Here is a 22,247-nt window from a genome sequence, read left to right as displayed (position 1 = left end):
ATCCTGGGGAAGGTACGCTACTGAGACTCCGGCGGCAGCTGGTTTGACTCTGTGCTGTCGAGTAGCACAGCTTCATACAGAAATGCCATTGCTGCTGCGACAGCGCCACTGCACAGTGCGCGCGCCTGCGCATGTCCAGGTGTGTGTACGTGTGCATGTGCGCACGCATGTGCGTGCGCGTTCTCTAACGCCAGCACAGACCGCCGGCCTGCCCCGGCTCTCCCTCTAAGCTGCAGGACTTCCCTGCCACTAACCCAGAGCCCGGCCTCGCGGTAGTGTGCAGGCGCAGGCCAGTGGGGTCGCCCCGGGGTCTCGGTGCCCCTCCCAGAGGGAACGCGTTGCCTTTTAAAACTCCTGTGCGGTGTCCCAGAGCCCTGCCGGCTATGAGATGGAGCCCAGGGCCCAGCCTTTGGGGTGGGGTGGGCTTCTGGCGTGTCGCACCTTAATGCGGGGCGGGGGGGGGGGGGGGGGGACGCTGTCCACACAGCGCTTGGTGGTGCTCATTATTCCCTACCGCCCTGCCCTGACACCCTGACACCCCCTCGCCCCCCCCCCCCCCCGCAGAGACACACCTGCCAGCCTTGCCGGTGACTGCTCCTCTGCATCGCCTCGTGCTTGCAGGTGACCGCTGTGGCGCAGCCCCGGCTTCCTGTCGGCGGGCTTCTGGGAGCTGCAGGGTTAGCACAGCCCGTGTCCCGGCAGCCTGTGCACCGCAGACACTGACCTTCAGGAAGCCCCGACCCCGCACCAACCTGGGTCCTGCAGACTGCCACCACCCAGTGCCTCTTACAGCCAGTCCCTTCTCAGGCCGCCCTCCATTCGGGTCCTGTCCAGGCTCTGCCTCTAGAATTCTACACAACACGTGCTCCCAGCTTGCGGGAGGGACAGCTGTACAGTGCATTGCATTCCACAGCCCGCCGCGGGTCACTCCACTGCCTGAGTCACCTTGCTGTCACCGTGTTTCGCGAGGAGACGCACAGCGTGAAATTCCTCGGTGCGTGTGCTGAGGGTCGGCTCTGCTTCGAAGGAAGTTGCTGTTTGGGTGCTGCCCCCTGCGGAGCCGAGGCTGTGGCCCAGGACCGGCCCACGCGTGGCCTGGAGGGGAGGAGCACAGGGCAGCTCAGGCAGGCGGTTCCGAGGTCACGGTTGCCTTGGGTGACAGGGGTGCCGGGTCTCAGGGGTGTGAGGAGCGGGCTGGTCCTCCCCGCCTGGGAAATGGGGCTCAGGAAAGGCAGCTGGGTCCCGGCCGGGCCCCTCAGGGCCCTGAGCGCTTTGCCTCTAGTCAGGCTGACCCGTTTGCTCGCTCACTTTTATTGAGTGTGAGGGACTGTGACCGCATTGAGCGGGGCGGGATGGCCTGGAGGCCAGGACCCCGACCAGCGCGGCCACCCCTCCTCACCCCTGTGGGCTTCTCGCTGGGCCCGGGCATCCCGGCTGAGGAGGGCGTCCAAGGCGCTGCTCTGAGTCTTGGGAGACGTCCTAACCGGAAAAGAAGTTACTGTTTGTAAGGCTGAACTAAACCATTTACAACTTTCTACACATAGACTAGTCCTTGTCTCTAAAGCCTCAGCTTTTGTAATTTTTTATCTTAATTTCACTGTCACCCTTGATTCTTGTCTTTTGTATTGAGATATTGGAGGAGCAGGAGATAGTGGTGCCTCATCTAGTATTGCAAAAATGTAACAATAACCTTCCTCAAATAAGGAAAAAAAATTAAGATACTTAGGAATAAACTTAACCAAGGAGACAAAAGGCCTGTACTTGGAAAACTACAGGATATTGAAAAAAGAGATAGAAGATATAAACAAGTGGAAGAATATACCATGTTCATGGTGTAGAAGCAACATCATTAAAATGTCCACACTACCCAAGGCAATCTCTAGATTCAATACAATCCCTATTAAAATACCAGTGGCATATTTCACAGATCTAAAACAAATATTCCAAAGAAGACCCTGAATAGCTGCAACAATTTTGAGAAAGAAAAAGTTGGAGGAATCATAATATCAAATTTCAAGTTATATTACAAAGCCACCATAATCAAAACAGCCTGGTACCGGCACAAGAACAGGCATATAGATCAATGGAACAGAACAGAGACCCCAGAAATCAACCCAAGCCATTATGCTCAATTAATATGTGACAAAGGAGGCAAGAGCATACAATGGAGTCGAGAGTCTCTTCAATAAATGGTGTTGGGAAAATTGGACAGATACATGCAAAAAAAAAATGAAACCATACCACCAACTTATACCATATAAAAGAGTAAACTCAAAATGAATAAAAGACTTAAATGTAAGTCATGAAACCATAAAAATCCTAGAAGAAACCATAGGCAGCAAAATCTCAGACATCTCTCGCAGCAATATGTTTACGGATACATCTCCTTGGGCAAAGGAAAGTAAGGAGAAAATAAACAAATGGCACTACATCAAAATAAAAAGCTTCTGCACAGCAAAAGAAACCATCAACAAAAGGAAAAGAGAACCCACTGTATGGGAGAACATATTTGGTAATGATACATCTGATAAGGTGTTAATATCTAAAATACACAAGGAACTCATACAACTTAACAAAAGGAAGATAAACAATCCAATTAAAAAATGGACAAAGGACCTAAACAGACACTTCTCCAAAGAGGACATACAGAAGGCCAAGAGACATATGAAAAAAATGCTCAAAGTCACTAATCATCCGAGAGATAAAAATCAAAATGACAGTGAGGTACCATCTCACACCTGTCAGAATGGCTACCATCAACAAATCAACAAATGACAAGGGCTGGAGAGGATGTGGAGAAAAGGGAACCCAAGTTCACTGCTGGTGGGAATGCAGACTAATGCAACCATTATGGAAAACAGTATGGAGTTTCCTCAAAAAATTAAATATGGATCTGCCATTTGATCCAGTGATCTCACTTCTAAGAATATATCCCAAGAAACCTGAAACACCAATCAGAAAGAATGTATGTACCTCTATGTTCATAGCAGTACAATATGCAATAGCGAAGATCTGGAAACAGCCCAAGTGCCCATCAGTAGATGAGTGGCTAAAAAAGCTGTGGTACATTAATACCATGGAATACTATGCAGCAGTAAAAAAAAAAAGAAAAGAAACTCTTCCCCTTTGAGACAGCATGGAGGGACCTGGAGAGGATCATGCTAGGTGAAATAACTCATTCAGAGAAAGACAAGTATCACATGATTGCACTCATATGTGGAATCTAAGTTACAAAATAAACTGATGAACGGAATGGACCCAGAGACATGGAAGCATGGAGCAGAGGGTGGAATCTCAGAGGGAAGGTGGGGGAGGGTGGGTGGGTAGGAGATAATCAACCAATGACCTTGAATGCATAACCCATGGACACAGACAATAGGGTGCAGAAGGCCTGGGGCGGGGGGGGAGAATGGGGGCTGGCTGGAGGGAGTCAATGGGGAGGAAAAGGGGATATATGTAATACTTTCAACAATAAAGAATTATTTTAAAATCTAAAAATTGTTTTAAATTAAATTTTTTTAAATAAGGACATTGGGCCGGTCTTTAAGGGTCCATCTAGTCCCAACAGCTATAAGATGCCCAGGATGCCATGGCCTGTTGCAGTTGACTGAGGCAGTGGGATCTTATAGGTTCATGAGTCAGGAGAACTCCATGACATCTATTCCCAATCAAGGATCCACCCAGGAGACATATTTCACCCACCATAGAGACCCAGCACAAATTTGCCTTATCCCTGCTCTAGCACCCCATACTCTGCAGCCCAGAGCTCCCCCGGCCCCCAGCCAGAATGGGCACTTGCTCTCAAAGTCACCATCCTCTCCCCTGAGGCTGACAGCCCAGGGAACATGAGCACACAGCCTGCAAGGCCGGTGGGTGCTGTGCAGGCACCCCGTCATCTGTCTTTCTGTCTCTGCAGGTGAAGAGTCAGAGCTGTGTGGGCGGATCCATTCACCCTTCTGCTCCAAGATGTCTCTCAGAGATGTCTGCCCCAGTAAGTTTCCTTCTGCATCCTTCTGTGGCTCATGGTCAGGCGAGGGCAGACGTTGGGGTCAGGGTTACAGAGAACAGCGCTAGAATGTTTGGCCAGAGAGCTCCAGGGGTGGATGTGGTATGATGGGTGTGGGGAGGGCCACACATAAGACCCCTGACGTCTGCAAGGGACATCTCATTTTTGTCAGTTTGTATCATTACTTCCCAAAGTGTGGATCGAGGCTCCTCTGAGAAATATTAATGAGGTTACTTTAAAAAATTTTCCATGGCTGCCTGGCCAACGTTGCTCAGTGGTGGAGCATCAACCTGTGAACCAGGAGGTCACAGTTTGATTCCCGGTTGGGGCACATGCCCAGGTTACAGGCTCAATCCCCAGTGTAGGGTGTGCAGGAGGCAGCCGATCAATGGTTCTCTTTCATCATTGATGTTTCTATCTCTCCCTCCCTCTCCCTTCTTTTCCAAAATCAATAAAAATCCTATCTAATAAAAGAGTAATATGCAGATTGACCATCACTCCAATACACAAGATGGCTGCCCCCATGTGGTCAAAAATGGCTGCCCCCATGTGGACACAAGATGGCCAGCAGGGGAGGGCAGTTGGGAGGGACTAGGCCTGCAAGGGAGGGCAGTTGGGAGAGACCAGGCCTGCAAGGGAGGGCAGTTGGGGGCGATCAAACCTGCAGGGGAGGGCAGTTAGGGGTGACCAGGCCGGCAGAGGAGGGAATTTGGGGGCAAACAGGCTGGCAGGGGAACAGTTAGACATCAATCAGGCTGGCAGGGGAGCAGTTAGACATCAATCAGGCTGGCAGGGGAGTGTTTAGGGGGTGATCAGGCTGGCAGTCAGAAGTGGTTAGGGGCAATCAGGAAGGCAGGCAGGCAAGCAATTGGGAGCCAGCAGTCCTGGATTGTGAGAGGGATGTCCAACTGCCCGTTTAGGCCCAATCCCACCGTGATCGGGCCTAAACGGGCAGTCAGACATCCCTCGAGGGGTCCCAGATTGGAGAGGGTGCAGGCTGGGCTGAGGGACACCCCCCTGTGCATGAATTTCATGCACTGGGCCTCTAGTCTATATATATAAAAGCCTAAGCGACAGGCCGACCATTCAACCATTCAACTGTTCGACCAATAGTTGTGACGCACACTGCCCACCAGGAGGCAGACGCTCAATGCACAGGCATGGAAACATGGAACAGACTGATGAATCTCAGAGGGAAGGGGGAAGGAGGGAGGGCAAGAAGAGATTAACAAAAGATCTTATATGCATACTAGAGGCACGGTGCACGGATTCATGCACCAGTGAGGTCCCTCAGCCTGGCCTGTGGGGATCGGGCCAAAACCAGGAGTCTGACATCCCCTGAGGGGTCCTGGATTGCGAGAGGGTGCAGGCCAGGCCAAGGGACCCCGCCGATGCACAAATCCATGCACCAGGCCTCTAGTAAATATATATAAAAATTTCCATAACCAAATGAGCATGTGAAATGCTGGGTGACACAAGAAGGTTTTGCTATTGCAGGACTTTTCAGAGCCTTTAAGTGGTGATGTGTGTTGTAAGGCTTCCATAGGAATGAGAAAGCCCAGTGGTCTTCCCAAATTTAATTGACCACAAGGAACATCTCACGGGACTGGGGCTGCACAGAACACACTCCTTGGCATTCACTGTCCTAAGGAAACCCTCCCTGGTGCATCCCCACAGGGAGGCCTCATCTCCTAATTCATTTCATCTAATGAAGCACGCCCTCCCGTCCCTTCTCCTGGATGAGTTGGGACTGTGAGTCTGTGTGGAATCAGGGTCCCTCACCTTAGCCCCATTTATCTACTTGCCATCATTCCTCTTCCAGGTTCATCCCCACTCACCACTGTCTGTTCAAATTCCTACCACTGGTTACATGTCATGCTTCTTGGGGTTGCGGTCTTTCTTCCAAATGGTTGAAACCCTAATTATTAACTCTTTGAACATCAAGGGGCTGTAGCAGTAGGGGGTAGGGGACGCTGGCATAGCCTGTCTGGGTGGGATCACCAGGCATGCCCCAGGGGAATAAAGTGGCAGTGGGGTCACTGTGCAAAGAGGGGTGCTTTGGGAGGTAGAGGTGCCCAGTCTGGCTGCTGGCCACCCGGGGTACCGAAGGAGGGCTCAGGTCAAGAGTTAAGAAGATCGTTGCTAATACACAGCACAAACTCAGTACATTCTTGTTACTGTGTCACCGTGGCTGTGGTGCCTTATCAGGAAATCAAAGTCCAAGCCCCATGCCAGGTGGAAAGGCTGCCACTCAGGGGCACGGCAGAGCCCACGGACATCTGCCCCACAGAGAGCTTGAGGGGGTCATGTCCTCGCCCCTATGAGCCACTGGGAGTGGAGATGGGCAGAGTGTGGAGGGCTTTCCAGAACCTTCTGGGGTCAAGCCAGGCCCTTCAGAGCCGTGCCCATCTGCACTAGTAGAGGCCTCGACAGCCCTCTGCATGCCCACTTCTGAAGGACTCCAGGGCTGTGAAGACACTCCTTGGAGGTGAGGGTGAGCCCAGGTGGGCAGAGCCCTAGGCCCTGCACTCCCCATTGCTTCAGCCAGAGCAGTTCTGCTCCCATCTGCCTGCAGGTGGGGGCCACTCAGATTTCATCTACAGCAGGTCCCAGGCAATGGCAGGCCAGCTGCTGGGGGGCTTTGGGACCACCCCTTCCTCCGTCATCTCTCTTCATTTCTGCCCAACTCTTCCCATGTTGTCTAATCCAACTCCTTCCCTTTTCTCCGAACTTGTGTATGCAGTGCTCACTTGCGCCCTTTCGGCACCCCCGCCCAACACCTCCTTGATTTCTGCGTCACCCAATTCCTCCCAGCATTTCCAGTTCTTAGCTACCTGTGACCCTGCTGGTCACTTCAACTTTGTCAATGACTCTGAGCCCCCAAGGTTCTCCTCTGGCCGTCTGGGCTGATGGGGGCCGGTGGATCTTCCTGCACCCGCCCCCAGGGCTCCAACCTGGCCCCTGGCCTTCTCACTCACTCCAGACCCCCTCATCCTCACTACTTTAAGTGGCAGCTTCCACCACCCTCTCCCACCCCAGCTTCTGCCTGAGTTTCTGATGCCTTCCTTGGCCTGTCTCCCCTGGGAAGCCCCCACGCCCACACACACCTCAAGCTCAGCCTGTCCCAAAGAGAAGTCTTTGTCTTCCCCTCCAAGCCACTGTTGCTTGATTTTGCTGTCCTGGTTTAGGACACCAGACATTCAGTCTCTCGGGCCAGAAATCTTGGGGTGACCCTCAATTCTCCTCCAACACACCCAGTTCTGCCAACTGCCCAAGGAGATCCTGGGGTTTCCGAATTGGGTCAACAGGTTGGCATTTCTGACTTCGCCCCAAGCCGGGCCCTCTCTTCAGACCAAACCTGGAAATCACTGCTTCAATAAGGGCTTATTGAACAACCGACAAGTGAATGAACCAAGATGCAGCCGATGCCCTCGCACATTTCTGCAATGGACGCAGAGCGGGCTCTTTAATGCCCCCCTCCCAGACCTAGACCTGCTCTGGGAATTTAGACACCGAACGGGGAATCACTTTAACTTTCTTAGCTCACAAATGATCTTGCTCGGTACACGCGAAGATACCAAGATCTCCCATTCAAACCTGGAAGACTTAGGGTAGGGCTCTCTGAGTGTCCACAGCCCTACCCCCTGCCCATTGGGAGGGGCAGAGGGAAAAGTCCCCAGAAGGAAAAACAAGCACCAAAGACTAGAGTCAGAGCTCAGAAGGTCGGGGGCAAGAGAGGGGCAGCTACTCCACAGGTGGGCAGCATTCGCAGCCTGGCAGAGCGTGTGGGTGGGCTTGGGTCTCCCTCAGCGTCAGTGCGACGTGGGAGACAGTGCTTGCGTTCAAGTACAACCTGGCACTGACACTGGCTGTGGAATCTGAAGCAAGCTACCGAGTATCCAGAAACCTCGGTGTGCTCCTCTGTAAAATGGAAACAGTCACGCCAGCCTTTCGTTGATGCCAGGTTTGATCTACCACAGAGAGACTGGAGCTTGCTGCCAGGCACTGCGAGGCGGCATGTGACAGGTTCACAGCAGTGCCGGCCTTTTGTCAGACTCAACACGGGCACAGGATGGGATGACCATCAAACAGGTTCGTGTAGATTGGATATAAGAGGTCACCTGCTGACCTCCGGGATTTGCCCTGGGACTCTACCCCAACACCAGACGCAGAAACTCAGATGCAGAATGGGACTGACCAGATCACACAACACGTTTGTGGTTAACACTCTGAAGCGCCCAGCCTGATGCCACATAAAGTGCTCTTTCCACACGGAGCCCACTGTTCTCAGGGAAGGAACAGCCCTCTTTTGAAACTAAAACTGTTAACCCAAGAAGAAAGGTGTCACAACCGGCCCCCCTCAGCCCCACGTGGAGGCAGTGAACAGTCAGACCAGCAAACCTTTCCCCTCCTGCCTGCTGCAATCTTACCCCCTCCTGGTCCCAGGACACCAGGAGACTCTCAACATCTGCAGTGAGGACTGAGGAGTTCCTTTTCTGGGGATTCTCTAGAGTTGGTTTGTTTGTTTGTTTGTTTGTTTGTTTGTTTAGTAGAAATACCAGCTCCTTAGTTAAACATTCAGGAGTTCCCTGAGCTGTTGAACCATTGGTAGTCAGCATGAAATCCACCATGATGGGAGTATTTACACCATGGGTGTTGACAAACACTACAAATCAGGGATTTCTTTTCCTTCCTTTTTTTTCTGAAAGGTGCACAAGTCATCGGTGTACTGAACAAAGTAAGCTCACAGCTTCCTTGCTCAACATTACATTATGAGATTCACCCATAGCACTGAACGTAACTGGATCATTTATTCTCATCACCATATAGTATTCCATTGTGTGAGTATCCCACAAAGCACGTATCCATTCTACCTTAATGGGCATCGGAATAGTCTTCGGTTTGGGGCTGTGAATGGGTAGTGCCGCTGTGAATGTTCTAGGACAGTGCTGTGCAATAGAACTTTCTGTGATAATGAAAATGTTCTGTGTCTTCACTGTCCAGTATGATAGCCCCCAGCCGGCATGTGTAGCTACTGCGCACTTGATATGTGGCTAGTGCAACTGAATTTTAAATTTTATTTTATTTTAATTAACGTTACTAGTTACATGTGGCTAGTGGCTACCATATTGAACTGCACAGTTTTAGGACACGGCTTCTGGTGAATATATGGATGCATTTCTGTTGGAGAATGCATTCCATCGAGGAGTACAATTTCTGGGTTTCTAGCTATTAAAGCCACACACACACACACACACACACACACACACATATGTGTGTGTGTGTGTGTGTGTGTGTGTGTGGCTTTAATAGCTAGAGTTAAACAGTTTTCCAGAGTAACTGTGCCAATTCATATCCCCACCAGCCATGTCTGAGAGCCCTAGTTGCTCTACATTCTGCCAACACTTGGTATTGTCTGGATTTTTTCATTTTAGCCATCCTGGTGGGTGGTAGAGATATCACCCTGTGGCTTTCATTTGAATTCCCCTGGTGATTAAATATAGTTTAGCACCTTGGCTATCCTCTTTTGTGAAGCGACCCTGACTCTTTTGCCCATTTTTCTATTAGATCTTATTATTACTGATCTATAGGAATTCTTTCTATATTCTGAATGCAAGTCCTCTGTTGGATACATTACTGTGGAAAATGTCTCCCTCTTTTTGGATTGCCTTTTCACTCTCATAATGATATCTTTGGATTAACAGACGTTCTTAACTTTTTAGATATAACATTTATCAAGTGTTATGTATAATTATTTACTTTATTCATGTTTAACCTTAAACTTTACAGGCAATAATACAGAAGATAAGATTATGGAACACTCTCTTGGGGTTCCTAAGAACCAGGGCTTTACTACTTCACCTCCAAGATTAAAATGTTATAACCATGGCAGCCAAGGTGGGCACCTTTTCAGTGGAATGGCAGCCTCGTTAAAGAGGTTCTGTCTGTTATTGAAATTTCAGGTTTTAGGTTAAATGAAATTTAAAGGATTGCTCATAAAATACTTTAAACATTTTCCAAAATCTCATCTTTTTTTTCAAGTTAGAAAGGTACCTCCAACACTTTAAAATATCAACAATGATCTCAATAGTTTAAGGACTCTCATAGTACATGTGGCTATAAGCACACAGTATGTCACCAACACTCTCTAAACAATGAAAATAGTAGCTCTGTGGCATCGCTCCCTTCTTACCCTTGGGAAGGAGTAGAATGATCAGTTATACCTGCTTGATACCAGCACACTGGCATTCATACCACGTGTAAAACCCAATGATTTAAAACAGCACGACTACCAAATTCCCAGACAAGATGCAGTGTAGAACGGAATTTGTAGATTCAGAAACCTGTGGCGTGTTCTTGGAATTCCCTTAAATTATAAATTACCTTGAGCATTAAATAAAAACACTGCACTAATTTCTATAACCACAACAGCGGCTGAACTTCAGTAGCTGGTTTAACAATACCAGTTTCTGCTCCATTCCAGCGCGTTCTCTTGCAGTAGGATATGTTTAAGTGACATGAATGAATGAAAGTCCCAGCTCTAGACCCCTGTGTTGTCACAAGAGCGCTGGGGATGGCGAGCTGGTGAGATGTGCCGGAAGAGAAAGGTATGCACAGTTATTTCCCCTCTGTCTGACACTGGCTTGGATTTAGAGTAGAATGCAAAAACCTGATTAAAAAAAAAAAAAAAAAAGAACCTGAATGAGGGTCTGTTTCTAAGTTTAATCCAGTCGCCAAGCACGATACTTCAACTGCAAAAGTCTTTGCAGGATGGAAAGTACTAAAGCAACCCTCACACTGAAAGACAGGTAATGAGAGGGACCAGGGCACGGGGATGTGAGTGCTCCTGAGAAGACAGCCTGGGTAGATACCGCACATTTCCCGTCAGCTGCCGAAAAGGAACCCTGCAGGGCCTTCTCCTTCTCACTTATTTGAAGGCTGTTCTAGGTCCCCTCCTTGAACGTGAGGGCCAGGTTTCAAAATTCATTTCCTGTATCATCCCAAGGCGCATGATACTCTGTTAATACTGTGTGCCACTGAACGGCGGTAACGGATGGTGCAACTGCTCTTGGGTATTCCCCAAAGAGCAAACCTATTAGCGTGAAACAGCTAATGGAGAAAAATGGATGATTGCATAGAGAAGCGAAGAAGGACCCTTTTGTGTCTTGGGATCCACGAACCAGTTCCAGACGCCTGTGCAAACAGATACCTCCCTGGTAAGCATTCTCCAGTGATCCGGGGCAGGTTGTAGCTGGTGTAGCCTTCTTCCAAAACCTTCCAGTTATTCATGGTTGGTACCTCCATATCCTGTTTAAGACATCCGAGGTCATGAAGATGTTCTCCCATGTTTTCCTCTTAAAGCTTCACTGTCCTGCCTTTCACGCTGAGGTCTCTTTTTATAATTTGCAGCTTTGACTGTTACGTATTGAGCACCTACTGTGTACAGACATCCTGCTAGCCAGTGTGCTTTCATTAGTTCATAGCAGAGATCACTGCTCCCATTCTACAGATGAAGCGACAGGTTCCGAAATGTGAATTACTCAGAGGGCACCACCTGCAGGAGGGAGGGCTAGGGTTTGAACCCAGGACCATCTGTGTCTTACATCGCCAGAGCCTAAGGTGCAGGTCAGCTCTGATGGAGGAGCTCTGGGATTTCCCCCAAGGAAGGTGGCCAAGGAGGGGCCCTTCTCCCCAGAGGACCCTTGGGCCATCCACCTTCTCAGGATACGGATGTTGGTGAATAAAAGACCTGGGACCGAGGCTGGTTTGGGTCCCAAGACAACTCAGGGCTTCTAAGGAATCTGGGAGGTTTAGGAGATCAAGGGCTCGTCCCCAAAACACCCCGTAATGTTTTCAGGAATCCACGGTCTGTGAATTACGTGCTGAGAAACTGTTCCATGCTCCCACCACTCCACACCCCTTCCTAGGAGTCCCTCCCCACCTCTGGGCCTTTGTCCCAATCTCCGCCTGCCCAGAATGCCTCCCGGCTTCACTTCCTCCGGGAAGCCTTCCCTGATCTGATCCAACCCCAGCACCGCATGTCTGGGTCATTGTTGCCCACAGCCAAGGCCTGTCTGATTGCCCTGGAGTCCCTTGGGTAGGTTTCACCCCTGAGGCAGAAGGCCATGGTTGGAGGCCAGCAAAGGTGGTCCTCATTCTCCATCTTCCTGTGCATCCCCCAGCCCTTCCCAAGACCTTGGTGAAGACTTGCTGGCCCTTTAAACTTGTGTCTCGGGGGAGGAGAGTCCTTGTCTAGCACTGAGTCTTGGGTTCACTCATTCACTGTGTGACCCTGGGCAAGCCCGTTGCCCTCTCTGAGCTTCCCTTTTCCTATCCCTGAGTTAGTTGAGCTCCTAGACCAGAGACTGCAGAGGAGCGGAGGAGAGGTCAGATCCTGCTACCAAAGGCTCCTTCGGGACTCTGCTCCCCTCCTCCCTGGAAGAGCAGCCAGGAGAGTGTCTGGTCCTGACCTCAGAGTCTCCTCCACTGAGCCAGGGATGCATACCTCCCAGGGCAGCAGGATGGAGGAGGAAGGTGTGTGGCCAGGTCTGTGCCCCAGCTCAGTATCCTCTCTCTTTGCTCCCAATAGGTTGGCCCAACCATACCGACCATTTCTACGCTGGACTAGAGAACCTGGGGAAGAGGAGTGTGTTTTTGTCTCCTATAATGGTGGCAAGTGTCGTCATAGGCTTGGTCATCACCATCTCCTGCGTCACCATCATCCTGGGCAGCATGCGCAGGGACAAGCAGGCCCGGGTCCCGCCCCGCCGCCACCGCCGCTACCGCTACCGTGGAGACTCCGAGGATAGCCAAGGTGAGCTGCTGCCCTTCTCAGGGCCTGGCCCTCCCGTCCAATCGCGACTGCAACCCAGGACGCATCAAGGAGGCGGCTGCTCTGCCGTGGGAGGGGGAGGGCGGGCAGGGAAGGCATCCTGAGGTCTTGGTGATCCGGAAGAGCTCACAGTTGCTCACCGTGATGTCCTCAATGGCGCGAGGAGCCTGGTTGTCTACCCAGGGTGGGGCTGCCGGTCAGAGGGAAGACAGGTAGCTATTCCCCAGCCCTGCCCACTGATGGTCCAGGCTGTACTGACAGCTGGTCCAGATGGTGCCGGGATGGAGGGATGGAGGGACGGAGGGATGGATGGAGAAAGGCATAGGTGAGTGGGATGGGAGGGTATCTGGTAGGGGGATGAAGAGGTGAATAGGCGCGGGGAGGTGTGGAGTGAGTGAGTGGATGGATCAATGGATTGTTGGAGAAAGGGATGAGGGCTGGGATGAGGGATGGATAGCTAAATGGGAGGGTGGAAGAATGGATGAATGGAGAGGTAGATGGATGGCTGGATGGGGGGTAGATGTGTGGGTTGGGTGGGATGTGTGAGTGGGTGGGATGTGTGAGTGGATGGTGGATGGATGGAAAGATGGGTAGGAGGATAGGGGAATGGATGGTGGGGTGTCAGATGGGATAAGTGGGTAAATGAATAGTGGATGGATAAATGCATGGGCTGAATGACGAATGAATGAATGACGAGCCTGCAAAGTGCAAGCAGAACTGACTTGAGACCTTCCCCGTCACAGGGTCACCCGCACCACAGAGCTGGTGGGGAACTCTTGGGCTGCCCAGTCCCGAAGTGCCCACCTGCCTAGTGTGCCCAGCCTTTTACAGAATGCGGCCCCCTGGCTCTCTCCTTCTCGGAAGGGGCCGGGGATTTAAAAGCAGAGGAAGGAACCCCACGGTGTTTAATTCTCAGACGACCTTCAAGGGCAGGACATAGCCTGCGCTGAGGCCTGCAGGGCTTCTCCAAGCCAGGCAGGGCCAGAGGCTCCTCCTGCCGGACAGGAAGAGCACCTCCTTCAAGCCCCTGCCCACCTCTGCACCTTTGCAGATGCCCTTCCCTGTGTCCAGGATGCCATTCCACATACTTCCCCAACCGACAAAAGCTTGCTTGTCCTTCCCGACGGGGCTCAAATGCTCTCTCCTTTTGGGAGAGTCTCTGGCCCCTCCTCCTCCCTCCCCGATTGAGTTGGACCTTCCTCCCTGTGCTGTCTTGGCACTGTCCCTCCTCCGCCGCCAGTGGCCCTGCCGCGGGATGGCTGTGTGGCACCAGTGACAGCAGGGCCTGCACAAAGCTCCTCTCCACGTGGGCCCACAGCCCAGCGCAGGACCTGACCCAGAAAAAGTGCTCTGTGGGCAAGGAAAGGAACCACCGTGTTTCATCCTCGCCGTAAGAACTGTGTCCGCCCACTGTAAAGGCCGGGAAACTGGAGCAACTTGGCCTAGAAGCCCCCAAGCCCGAGCCTGGTACTCAGAACATGGCGAAGGGTCCGCAGTGGTTCCCAAGCTAAAGTCTGAGCGGCCAACCGTGGCCTTGAGGAGAGCTGGACCGGGGGGCACCCCTTTGTTGGGGCCCTAGGGCCATTGCCACATGAGTGACTCCTAGCCCTGACCTCCAGAGCAGGGAGAGTGACAGGAGGTCACAGCCAGGCCTTTGCTTCCCCACACCTGCTGTCAGCACCCTGCAGCCTTGTTGCTGTGGGGACGCCTCTGGGGGGTTCCTACCTCTCTAGCCATTTCTGGTCTCAGCTGTGGCTTTGGCACCTCCCTGGGGCCTCAGTGGGGAGCCTGGAAGTGTTGATTCCCCCACACCTTTCTCCAGCCTTCTGGGAGTGCATGGGGGTGGGGCTGAAAGACGCCAGGGAAGAGAGGAAAAACACACTGGGTGCAGCTGTGGGCAGAGCACCAGGCTTTGACCTGTTGGCACTGGGGATCCTTCTGTCCTCAAACACTCCCTTCCCTGGCCCCAGGGACAGACTCTCCGTCTCTCTCCTTCTGCTCCCAGACTTTTGGGGGGTTCCTATTGCCTGAGGAGGAAAGCATCAAGGTCCTCAGAGCCGGAGCCGGGGCCCTGCGTCCTCTCTCTATACCCAGGGCAGCCTCAGGACCACCCACCATCCTCGCCCCAGACCATGTACCAGGCGTCCCAGAGACATCTTCCCCTGGGGCCCCACAGCCACCTCACACCCACCGCACACCCAGGGTGTCCAAAACGGCCCTCATCTTCCGTTCCTACCGTACAACCTCAGGCAAGGTGCTTAGCCTCTGTGCACCTAAAGTGAATCATCTGTGAACTGGGTACACAGGACCCACCCCCAAAAGTTACTGCGAGGACTAAACTAGACAGCACCTGGCTAGTGAGTCAGTGCTCAGGAAGTGGTGACTATTTTCATTATCTTTCCCCTCCAACACCCGCTCCCAGGCCACGGAGGCTGGCGCCCCCACCTGCCAGCCGCCAGCCTGGCAGCTCCGAGGCGTTCTCCACGGCATCCAACCTGCCTGAACTGTGACTAAGTGACAGCCAAGGGAGGGCCACGAGCAGCCTGTTTCCCTGGGAGGCCCAAGAAGAGCAGTCCAAGGAGAGGGTGGGACAGCGTGTGGGCGTCCTTCCCACCAGGGCCCCCCACGCAGGCCCGCGGAACAGCCTTAGCTTTCCCGAGGTTCGGACAGCCGGCGGGATCCTCCCCTGACGACGCCGGCAGGCACGGGCCCTGCGCCAGAGCCCTGGGTGCCATCACCCTGCTGTTTCCTGCTTGTCTCCTTCCTGAGCTTCTTCCCCAAGTTATTCCAAAACCCACCTTCGGCTGAAGCCCTGAAGAGAAACAAATCTCATTCCCGCTCCCTTCTACAGCATGTTATTGGGCTCCTTTATCCTAGTATAAAAGCAATATGTGTTCGTGGAAAAAAAAACAAAACAAAAAACCCTTAAATACAGAACATATAAAGCAGAAAATAAGGGTCGTGGTCCTGTCATCCAGACAGAGCCAGGCTGGCACCTGTGGAATATTTCCTCCCGGGAGCCTTCTCGCTGCCCTGAGATAACACCTCCCCACCTGGTATAGATGCAGAGAGAGTTTTGTATCCATGTTTTTCCACTCACCATTGCCCCTAGAGTGGGGGAAAGAGCTTAGGAGAGTGGAAAGAGCAGCCTTTAGAGTTACCCTGAGCCTCCGTCTCTTAGTCTATACGAGGGGGGGGTGGGGGGGTGGGGGGGGGGAGAGGGGGGGGTGGCGGCCAGGGTGCTGCTGACCTCAAAGGGAAGTCATAAGCCCAACCCCAGACGAGCCCCGCCCTGATGCTGAGCCCTGCCCTCTGAGGGGAGGGGCCACCTGGAAGGCCATTGGTGTTGGGGAGACCTCAAGTCTCAGCCATTTTTGCAGCTCCCACTTGCCCCTAGCCACCTGGAGTCTTGTCAGAAACAGGAGGTGGCGAGCTGACAGGGTGAGGAGCCAGGACAGCCAGCGGCCCCTGGCCCTCTCAGTGACTTGCTGTGTGGCCTCGGGCAAGTCCCGGAGCCTCTCTGAACCTCCGCTGTAGGATGTTCACACTGATAGAAGAAAGTAAGATCCTGCGGCCAAATGCTGGGGAGGCTGAGTGTGCTCCTCAGCGGCAGGCTTTCCGGAGCCTTTGATGTGCTAACATGTGGTCCAAACCCCAGAAGAAATACTTTCAACAATAAAGAATTATTTAAAAATAATAATACATACATACATACATACCCAGAAGAGAAAGCGGTATACTGAGTCACTAGAATTCATCACAGAAGACCCTTTCTCCCTGGGACATCTTAAGGGAATAGTGTGTGGTTGGGAGCAGGGAGTAGGGCGGCCTGACCCCAGAGACCTCTGCAGCCCTCCTTCCCCGACAGCCTCTGGCCCCCTTTGCATGCCCCAGACCCTCTCCACAGCTCAAAGCTTCCTGCTCACACCACACTCTTCTTTTTCTTTCCCTCTGTGGCTCAAGCTGTTCTGTTCCCTCTGCCCAGCCTGTCCCACTTCCCCGGCTAAATCCTAGACAAGACTCAGCTCTGGGAGCACCTCCTCCGGGAAGCCCTCCTGACCCCAGGCTGGGTCAGGCTGCTCTGTCCCCACAGCCTCAGCACTACGTCCACCAAAGCTCATCACACACCGCTCAGCACTGGGCTGTCACATTCTGGGGGGACGCTGGGGGGACCCTTCCTGGTGCCAGCCTGAAGCCCAGGCCCAATGTCTGTTCCCCGCAGACTCCCAGGAGCACTCCCCCTGCAGCCGTGGGTCGTACTGCGCCTGCAGCCTCAGGGGAGACCGGCTCGCACCCTCTGGCAGCTCTCACCGGGAGGCCGAGGCCAGCAGGCTGCACCGGCTGCACATGGATGCTCCACCAAGGTAGGAGGCCTCCTGGGGAGAGGGTGTGAGAGGGTGGGGCTCTGGGCACAATGCCCCCCAATGGGAAATAGCAACACCTCCCCAAGGGGCATAGATGCAGAAAACATCTGCTCAGAGGGTACGACCATCTCTCACCCTCCTGACCAAGCAGTCCCAGGGAGGCAGGGTCTGACTCAGAGATGCCACCAAGAGACAAGAAGGAAGAGAAAAGCTCAGCCCCTTCAGGCCGGGGCGAAGGGGTGGGCTGGAGGGCCCGGGCCCCAGCCCCCTCGTTTGTGCCCCCAGAGCCCAAACCCCACCCACTGGGACGGGGGTCAGTGCATCCAGACTGCACTCAGGGCCATCGGACGGCCCTGTCCCGTTGGCGAATTCTCCTCTGGGCCGCTAGGTCCTCTCCTGCAGCCCCCCTCCGCAGGTCACCCTCCAGCTAGTACTTGAAAAGAGAAGAGGTCTCGGGCTTCCTTCACTTTCCTACCAGGGGACCCTCGGGCCCTCCCGCTTCCCTTCTCCCTCTGCTCCCGGGGCGGGGCGGGGCGGGGCAGTGCACGTGTCCTCTCCCGGCCAGAGGACGCTGTTCAGCCCTGCACCTCCGGCTCAGAGGGGCCCCAGGGCTGGAAGGGCCACTTTGGGGAGACTTCAGATCGAGGGTGCCTGCGGCTGCTCCAGGCAGCTCCGCCCACACTCAGGGGCCAGCAGGGGAGACATTTGGTCCCCAGCATCCTGCTGCTCTGAGCCACCTGCGACCCTGCGCTCAGAGACCTGCTCACGGAGTTCACACAGAACACCAGAATCTAGGTCTCCGTGGTTCTGTGGGGCGGAGAGGTTTCCCTGGAGCTGCCGTGACAAAGGCCTGGCTGGTCCGAGCCAGGCAGCTTGTCACTGAGCGCAGGCCCTCAGCTCTGGGGAAAGACCACACCCGCCCGAGGGCCAGGCCCCAAGGCCCTGAGGGAGCCCCTTCCTTCTCTCGTAGCTACGAAGAGTGCACGGGCCCAGGGTCCACTCAGCTGTACCTCCCCACGGAGGCGCCACCACCCTACTCACTGATGGACACTGACAGCGGCCACGGCTCCGGCGGACACCAGCAGGCGCACAGCGACCTCCACACCATCTCCATCGATGCCCTGCCCCCTTACGAGGCTTTGTGGGGGCCTTGCCCTCCGCTGAGCCTGCTGCCACTGCCAGGCTCAGAACCGGAGCCAAGCAGCCTCCAGGGCCCACCGACCCCAAAAGGAAGCCTGGCTTCCAGCCCAGATATGATTGTGTGAAAGCCAGCAGGTCACGTCCTGCCAGTCCCTAGGGGCTAAGACCTTTCGGGAACATGGGAGCGTGTGCACGCACACATACACACATGCACACATACACACACGCACACATACAGACACACAGACACAAACTCATGCACACACACACAGAGAAACATGCACACAAACTCATGCACACATAGACATACACACACAAACTCATGCACACACAAACACATACACTCACATGCACACACACACACTCTTGCACACACACAGCACTCCTACATGCACACATATAATACAACTTATACATACACACAGACATATACACACTGAATACCCATGTGTACATACACATCCAAACATGCCTCACACATGTGAAGACACATACACAGACGCCCCCCCTCACACGCACCATGCAAACTCATCTGTGAAGGTTTCATTCAAAAGGAAGCTCTCCCTACCTCCCGTCCCTCCCCAGCCTGCCGGTCATGACTTATAGACAACATGGAGGAGAGAGGTGCAGAAGGGACTAAGGCTTGCTCCTGCCTCTCCCGGGCCTGTTTGCCCCTGCCCTCGCCTGGCAGGCGGTGCCCAAACTCTGATTCTGTCTCTAGAAACAGCCTGGCCATCGCAGGTCAGCTGTCTGCCCCACCCCCTCCAAGGGCTGCCTGTTCCCTGGTTGGTGGGACAGGTCTCAGTGGGACTCAGCTACACACTGAACCTCTCTACCAAGTCCAGGGCAGCAGAACCACATCACCACCTGCCACTTACGAGGTGCGGACACGGGCCTGTGGGGCTCAGGCACACCCTGGAGGCCCTTACAGCCCTCTCTGCCCTCACCTAACCGAGTGCCCTCTGCCTGGCGGTGCCAGCCCAGTTATCCCCGAAGCCCCCGCCCTGAACCACAGGGATGAACAGGGCTCCTGGTGGGTGTGCCATGGTGGTGAGGGGTCGCAGCTGCCCCCCTACCAGTCCAGCCATTTCCCAGGACTGAGCATCTTCAAAGAACATAAGGTCTCTGAGACGCAGGAACGGCCCCTCGCTAAGGATGGGCCCAGATGGCCTGAGCTTACATGGGCCCCGGAGCTGGTCTTGCCCTCTGGGGTGTTTGCAGAGACAATATAGGGCAACGCGAGTCCCCTCACGCCGCCGCGAGGACCAGTGGTTGCATCTCGGCCTTGATGCTGGGCGCCACAGAAGGACGTGTGTGGGGTAGAGAGGCCCCGATCTTGGCGCATGAAATCCAGCAGTTTCCATCAGAGACCAGGCAGGTAACAGAGCAGACTCCTGAATGCCTAGACTGCCAGAGGGGGACAGCTGAGAATCTCTGAGGAGGGTCCCACCAGCATCACCAGCGGCAGGGAGCAGAGACCTCAAGTCCACTCTGCCTCCCTCGCCCGTCCTTAAACACCCCCTCTCCATCTTCTCCCCCACCCCACAAAGGGCTAAAACAACTCACTAACCCCTTTCTTAAGAAGAGGGCTAGCAAGAATGGCAATTGTGAATTTTGTTTTGTATAGAACTAGTATTTTTGTCCGTGCAGGACTGAAAGGAATCCGGTCAAAGGTTCGGCAGCACCTGGAGCTTCTGGCTCCATGTGGAGTAGGGACCTTGTTTACAAGCAGTTCTGGCACCTTGTGGTTTACTTGTATTGTTTTTTTTCAGGCAAAAAATATATCTGTCTGCTGTACTGTATAGCTTTACATGCACTCCAGGGGTGAAACCCATCCTGCTTCTGCAACCCTTAAGAGTGCTGTGGGGGGGCCGGGGGCACCCCCTATGTACTCATCAGTGTTGGAAGGTGAACAGCTTTTTCTTGCTCCTGGATTAAGCGCTATTTAAGCAACAGTGGATCTTTTCTGTGTTCGAAATAAATACATCATCTCAATAAAAAGTGTTGCAAGAAGTAACTGGGGCGGGGTGGGCTAGAAGAGGTCAATGCAGGGAAAGGGAGACATATGAATACTTTCAACAATGAAGACTTATTTTTAAATTTCAAAATAAAAAGTAACATTGTATCTAAGGGGGCTTGTGCCATCTGAAACTCGTAAGGAAAGGAAACAGGAATCAACATCAAACTGAAAATATATTCTCTCAAAATTAGCGCCCACTGAAGCCTTGTCATTTTCCTGTGGACCGAATATTGAATATTTGAGGAGTCAGTGACTTACAAGACTCCTGCTTCCATCAGTCCCGCTCCAAGCGCACACTGCCACCTGCTGGCCACCTGCTGCCACTGTTCAAAGCAAATGAATCTACACCTGAAGAACGAGCAAATTCCCTTGTCCTACATTCAAACCCACTGTCCGTGGTCACTCAGAGTTGTAGACGAAACTTGCCTTCCACCCTTGGGATGTTCCATGAGGTTTAACCCATTCAAGAATTCCATTTTCAGGAATAGCCCCTGCGCCCCCCCCCCACCCCCGCCAGCATCTCTCTCCGGCACAGCCTGCTGCTTAAGCCCCATCTCTGTGTGCGATATAATCACTCCTCTGTCCTAAACACCAGTGTGCATGGCTCAGGGGCCACCTCCGTGTTCTGGGGCCGCTCCTCCTGAGAATGACTGTAGCAGCCTTCATGGTAGTGGCATCACCACCCTACACTGACACCCCGTCCCAACGACAAACACACTCAGGGTCCCACTGGCACAGGGGACTGTTTGGCTCAGCTTTTCCTGCCTCCTCTACCCACGACACGCCCTGTGGCCACATAGGGCACCACATTCAAGGTCCTTCTGCAAACAAGGCTGACCTCTCTCTGCCAGGGGCCCGAGGGGTGGGGGCTGAGGAGGGACCCTTGTGCATGCCGGGTGGCCTCCTCTCGCCACAGTCTTCAGAAAGGGGAGCTGCAGCGGATGGCATCTGAGGCTATCACAGTGGGCTGGCGTGTGTGGACACGGCGCATTCCAAGGTCATTGGACAGGGCACCAGTAGCACGCCACACGAGCAGCAGAAATCACGCGAGAGAAGGAGGAAGGAGGGTTGTTACAAAGTATGGCCGTCCACGGCTGGCCAAGCCCCCTGCACATCCACTCCTGGGGGTCCCACACCCTGCTCCTAGACACCCTGAACACACTGAATGTAGCATCGCTCAGCTCACAGCACCTGCAGTTTCGTGTGTGTCTGCTTAGACGGCTTTGGTGCACACACATGAGCCCCCCTTGCATACTTAGAGGTCCCACATACACACTCCAAGGCAACCCACTCTCCTGTCAGGTGACTGACCTGATGACTGACCAGGTTCTGGCTGTGAGCAATGGAAGGACCAGCAGCGTCCTCGTGGGAGAGTGAGTCTTCCTTCCTGGGCTCTGCTTGGCTTGACCTTACAGCTTGACCTCACGGCTTGACCTCACGGCTTGACCTCACGTGGCACCTCCCCAAGCCCACGTGAACTCTATCAGGACCAATTGCCTGGCTGGGGGCGGGGCATGCCTTTGCCCACAGGGCTGCAGCCCAGCTGTGCCTGCTCAGCATCTCTCCAAGGCATCCCAGGTCTGCCCTACCTTCTGCCCTACGGCTGCTGGCTGCCTGGTCCAGGACCTGCCACAAAGCTGGCACCTGAACTACAGGGTGGAGGGGGGTAGACAGCCCTGGAAATGGGGGACCCTCCACTCACTGATAGGCTCTGAGCCTGTTAGTCAATTTCAAGAGACAGAAACCCAACTTAAACAAGAAAGGCTATTTATCCGCTCATGTGCCCAAATTGTCCAAGTCTGTGGTCGGCAAATCGCGGCTCGCGAGCCACATGCGGCTCTTTGGCCCCTTGAGTGTGGCTCTTCCACAAAATACCACGGCCTG

At 53.6% G+C, this 22,247-nt stretch overlaps 1 protein-coding gene across 1 annotated transcript in view; it reads left to right on the top strand.

Moving 5' to 3' along the window:
* BEAN1 (brain expressed associated with NEDD4 1) overlaps nt 1-20,336 on the top strand; it is a 35,595-nt gene extending 15,259 nt beyond the window's left edge. The window contains exons 2-5 of the mRNA XM_080644712.1: nt 3,917-3,991; nt 12,597-12,821; nt 17,062-17,203; nt 18,174-20,336. Of these exons, the coding sequence (XP_080500838.1) occupies nt 3,967-3,991; nt 12,597-12,821; nt 17,062-17,203; nt 18,174-18,468 (687 nt within the window). The 5' untranslated portion in view covers nt 3,917-3,966 and the 3' untranslated portion in view covers nt 18,469-20,336. The remainder of the gene's footprint in view (nt 1-3,916; nt 3,992-12,596; nt 12,822-17,061; nt 17,204-18,173) is intronic.
* Nucleotides 20,337-22,247: the final 1,911 nt, after the last annotated feature.

Source organism: Plecotus auritus (assembly GCF_963455305.1).
Source record: "Plecotus auritus genome assembly, chromosome: 10".
Taxonomy (NCBI): domain Eukaryota; kingdom Metazoa; phylum Chordata; class Mammalia; order Chiroptera; family Vespertilionidae; genus Plecotus; species Plecotus auritus.
This window is presented reverse-complemented; position numbering and strand designations above follow the sequence as displayed.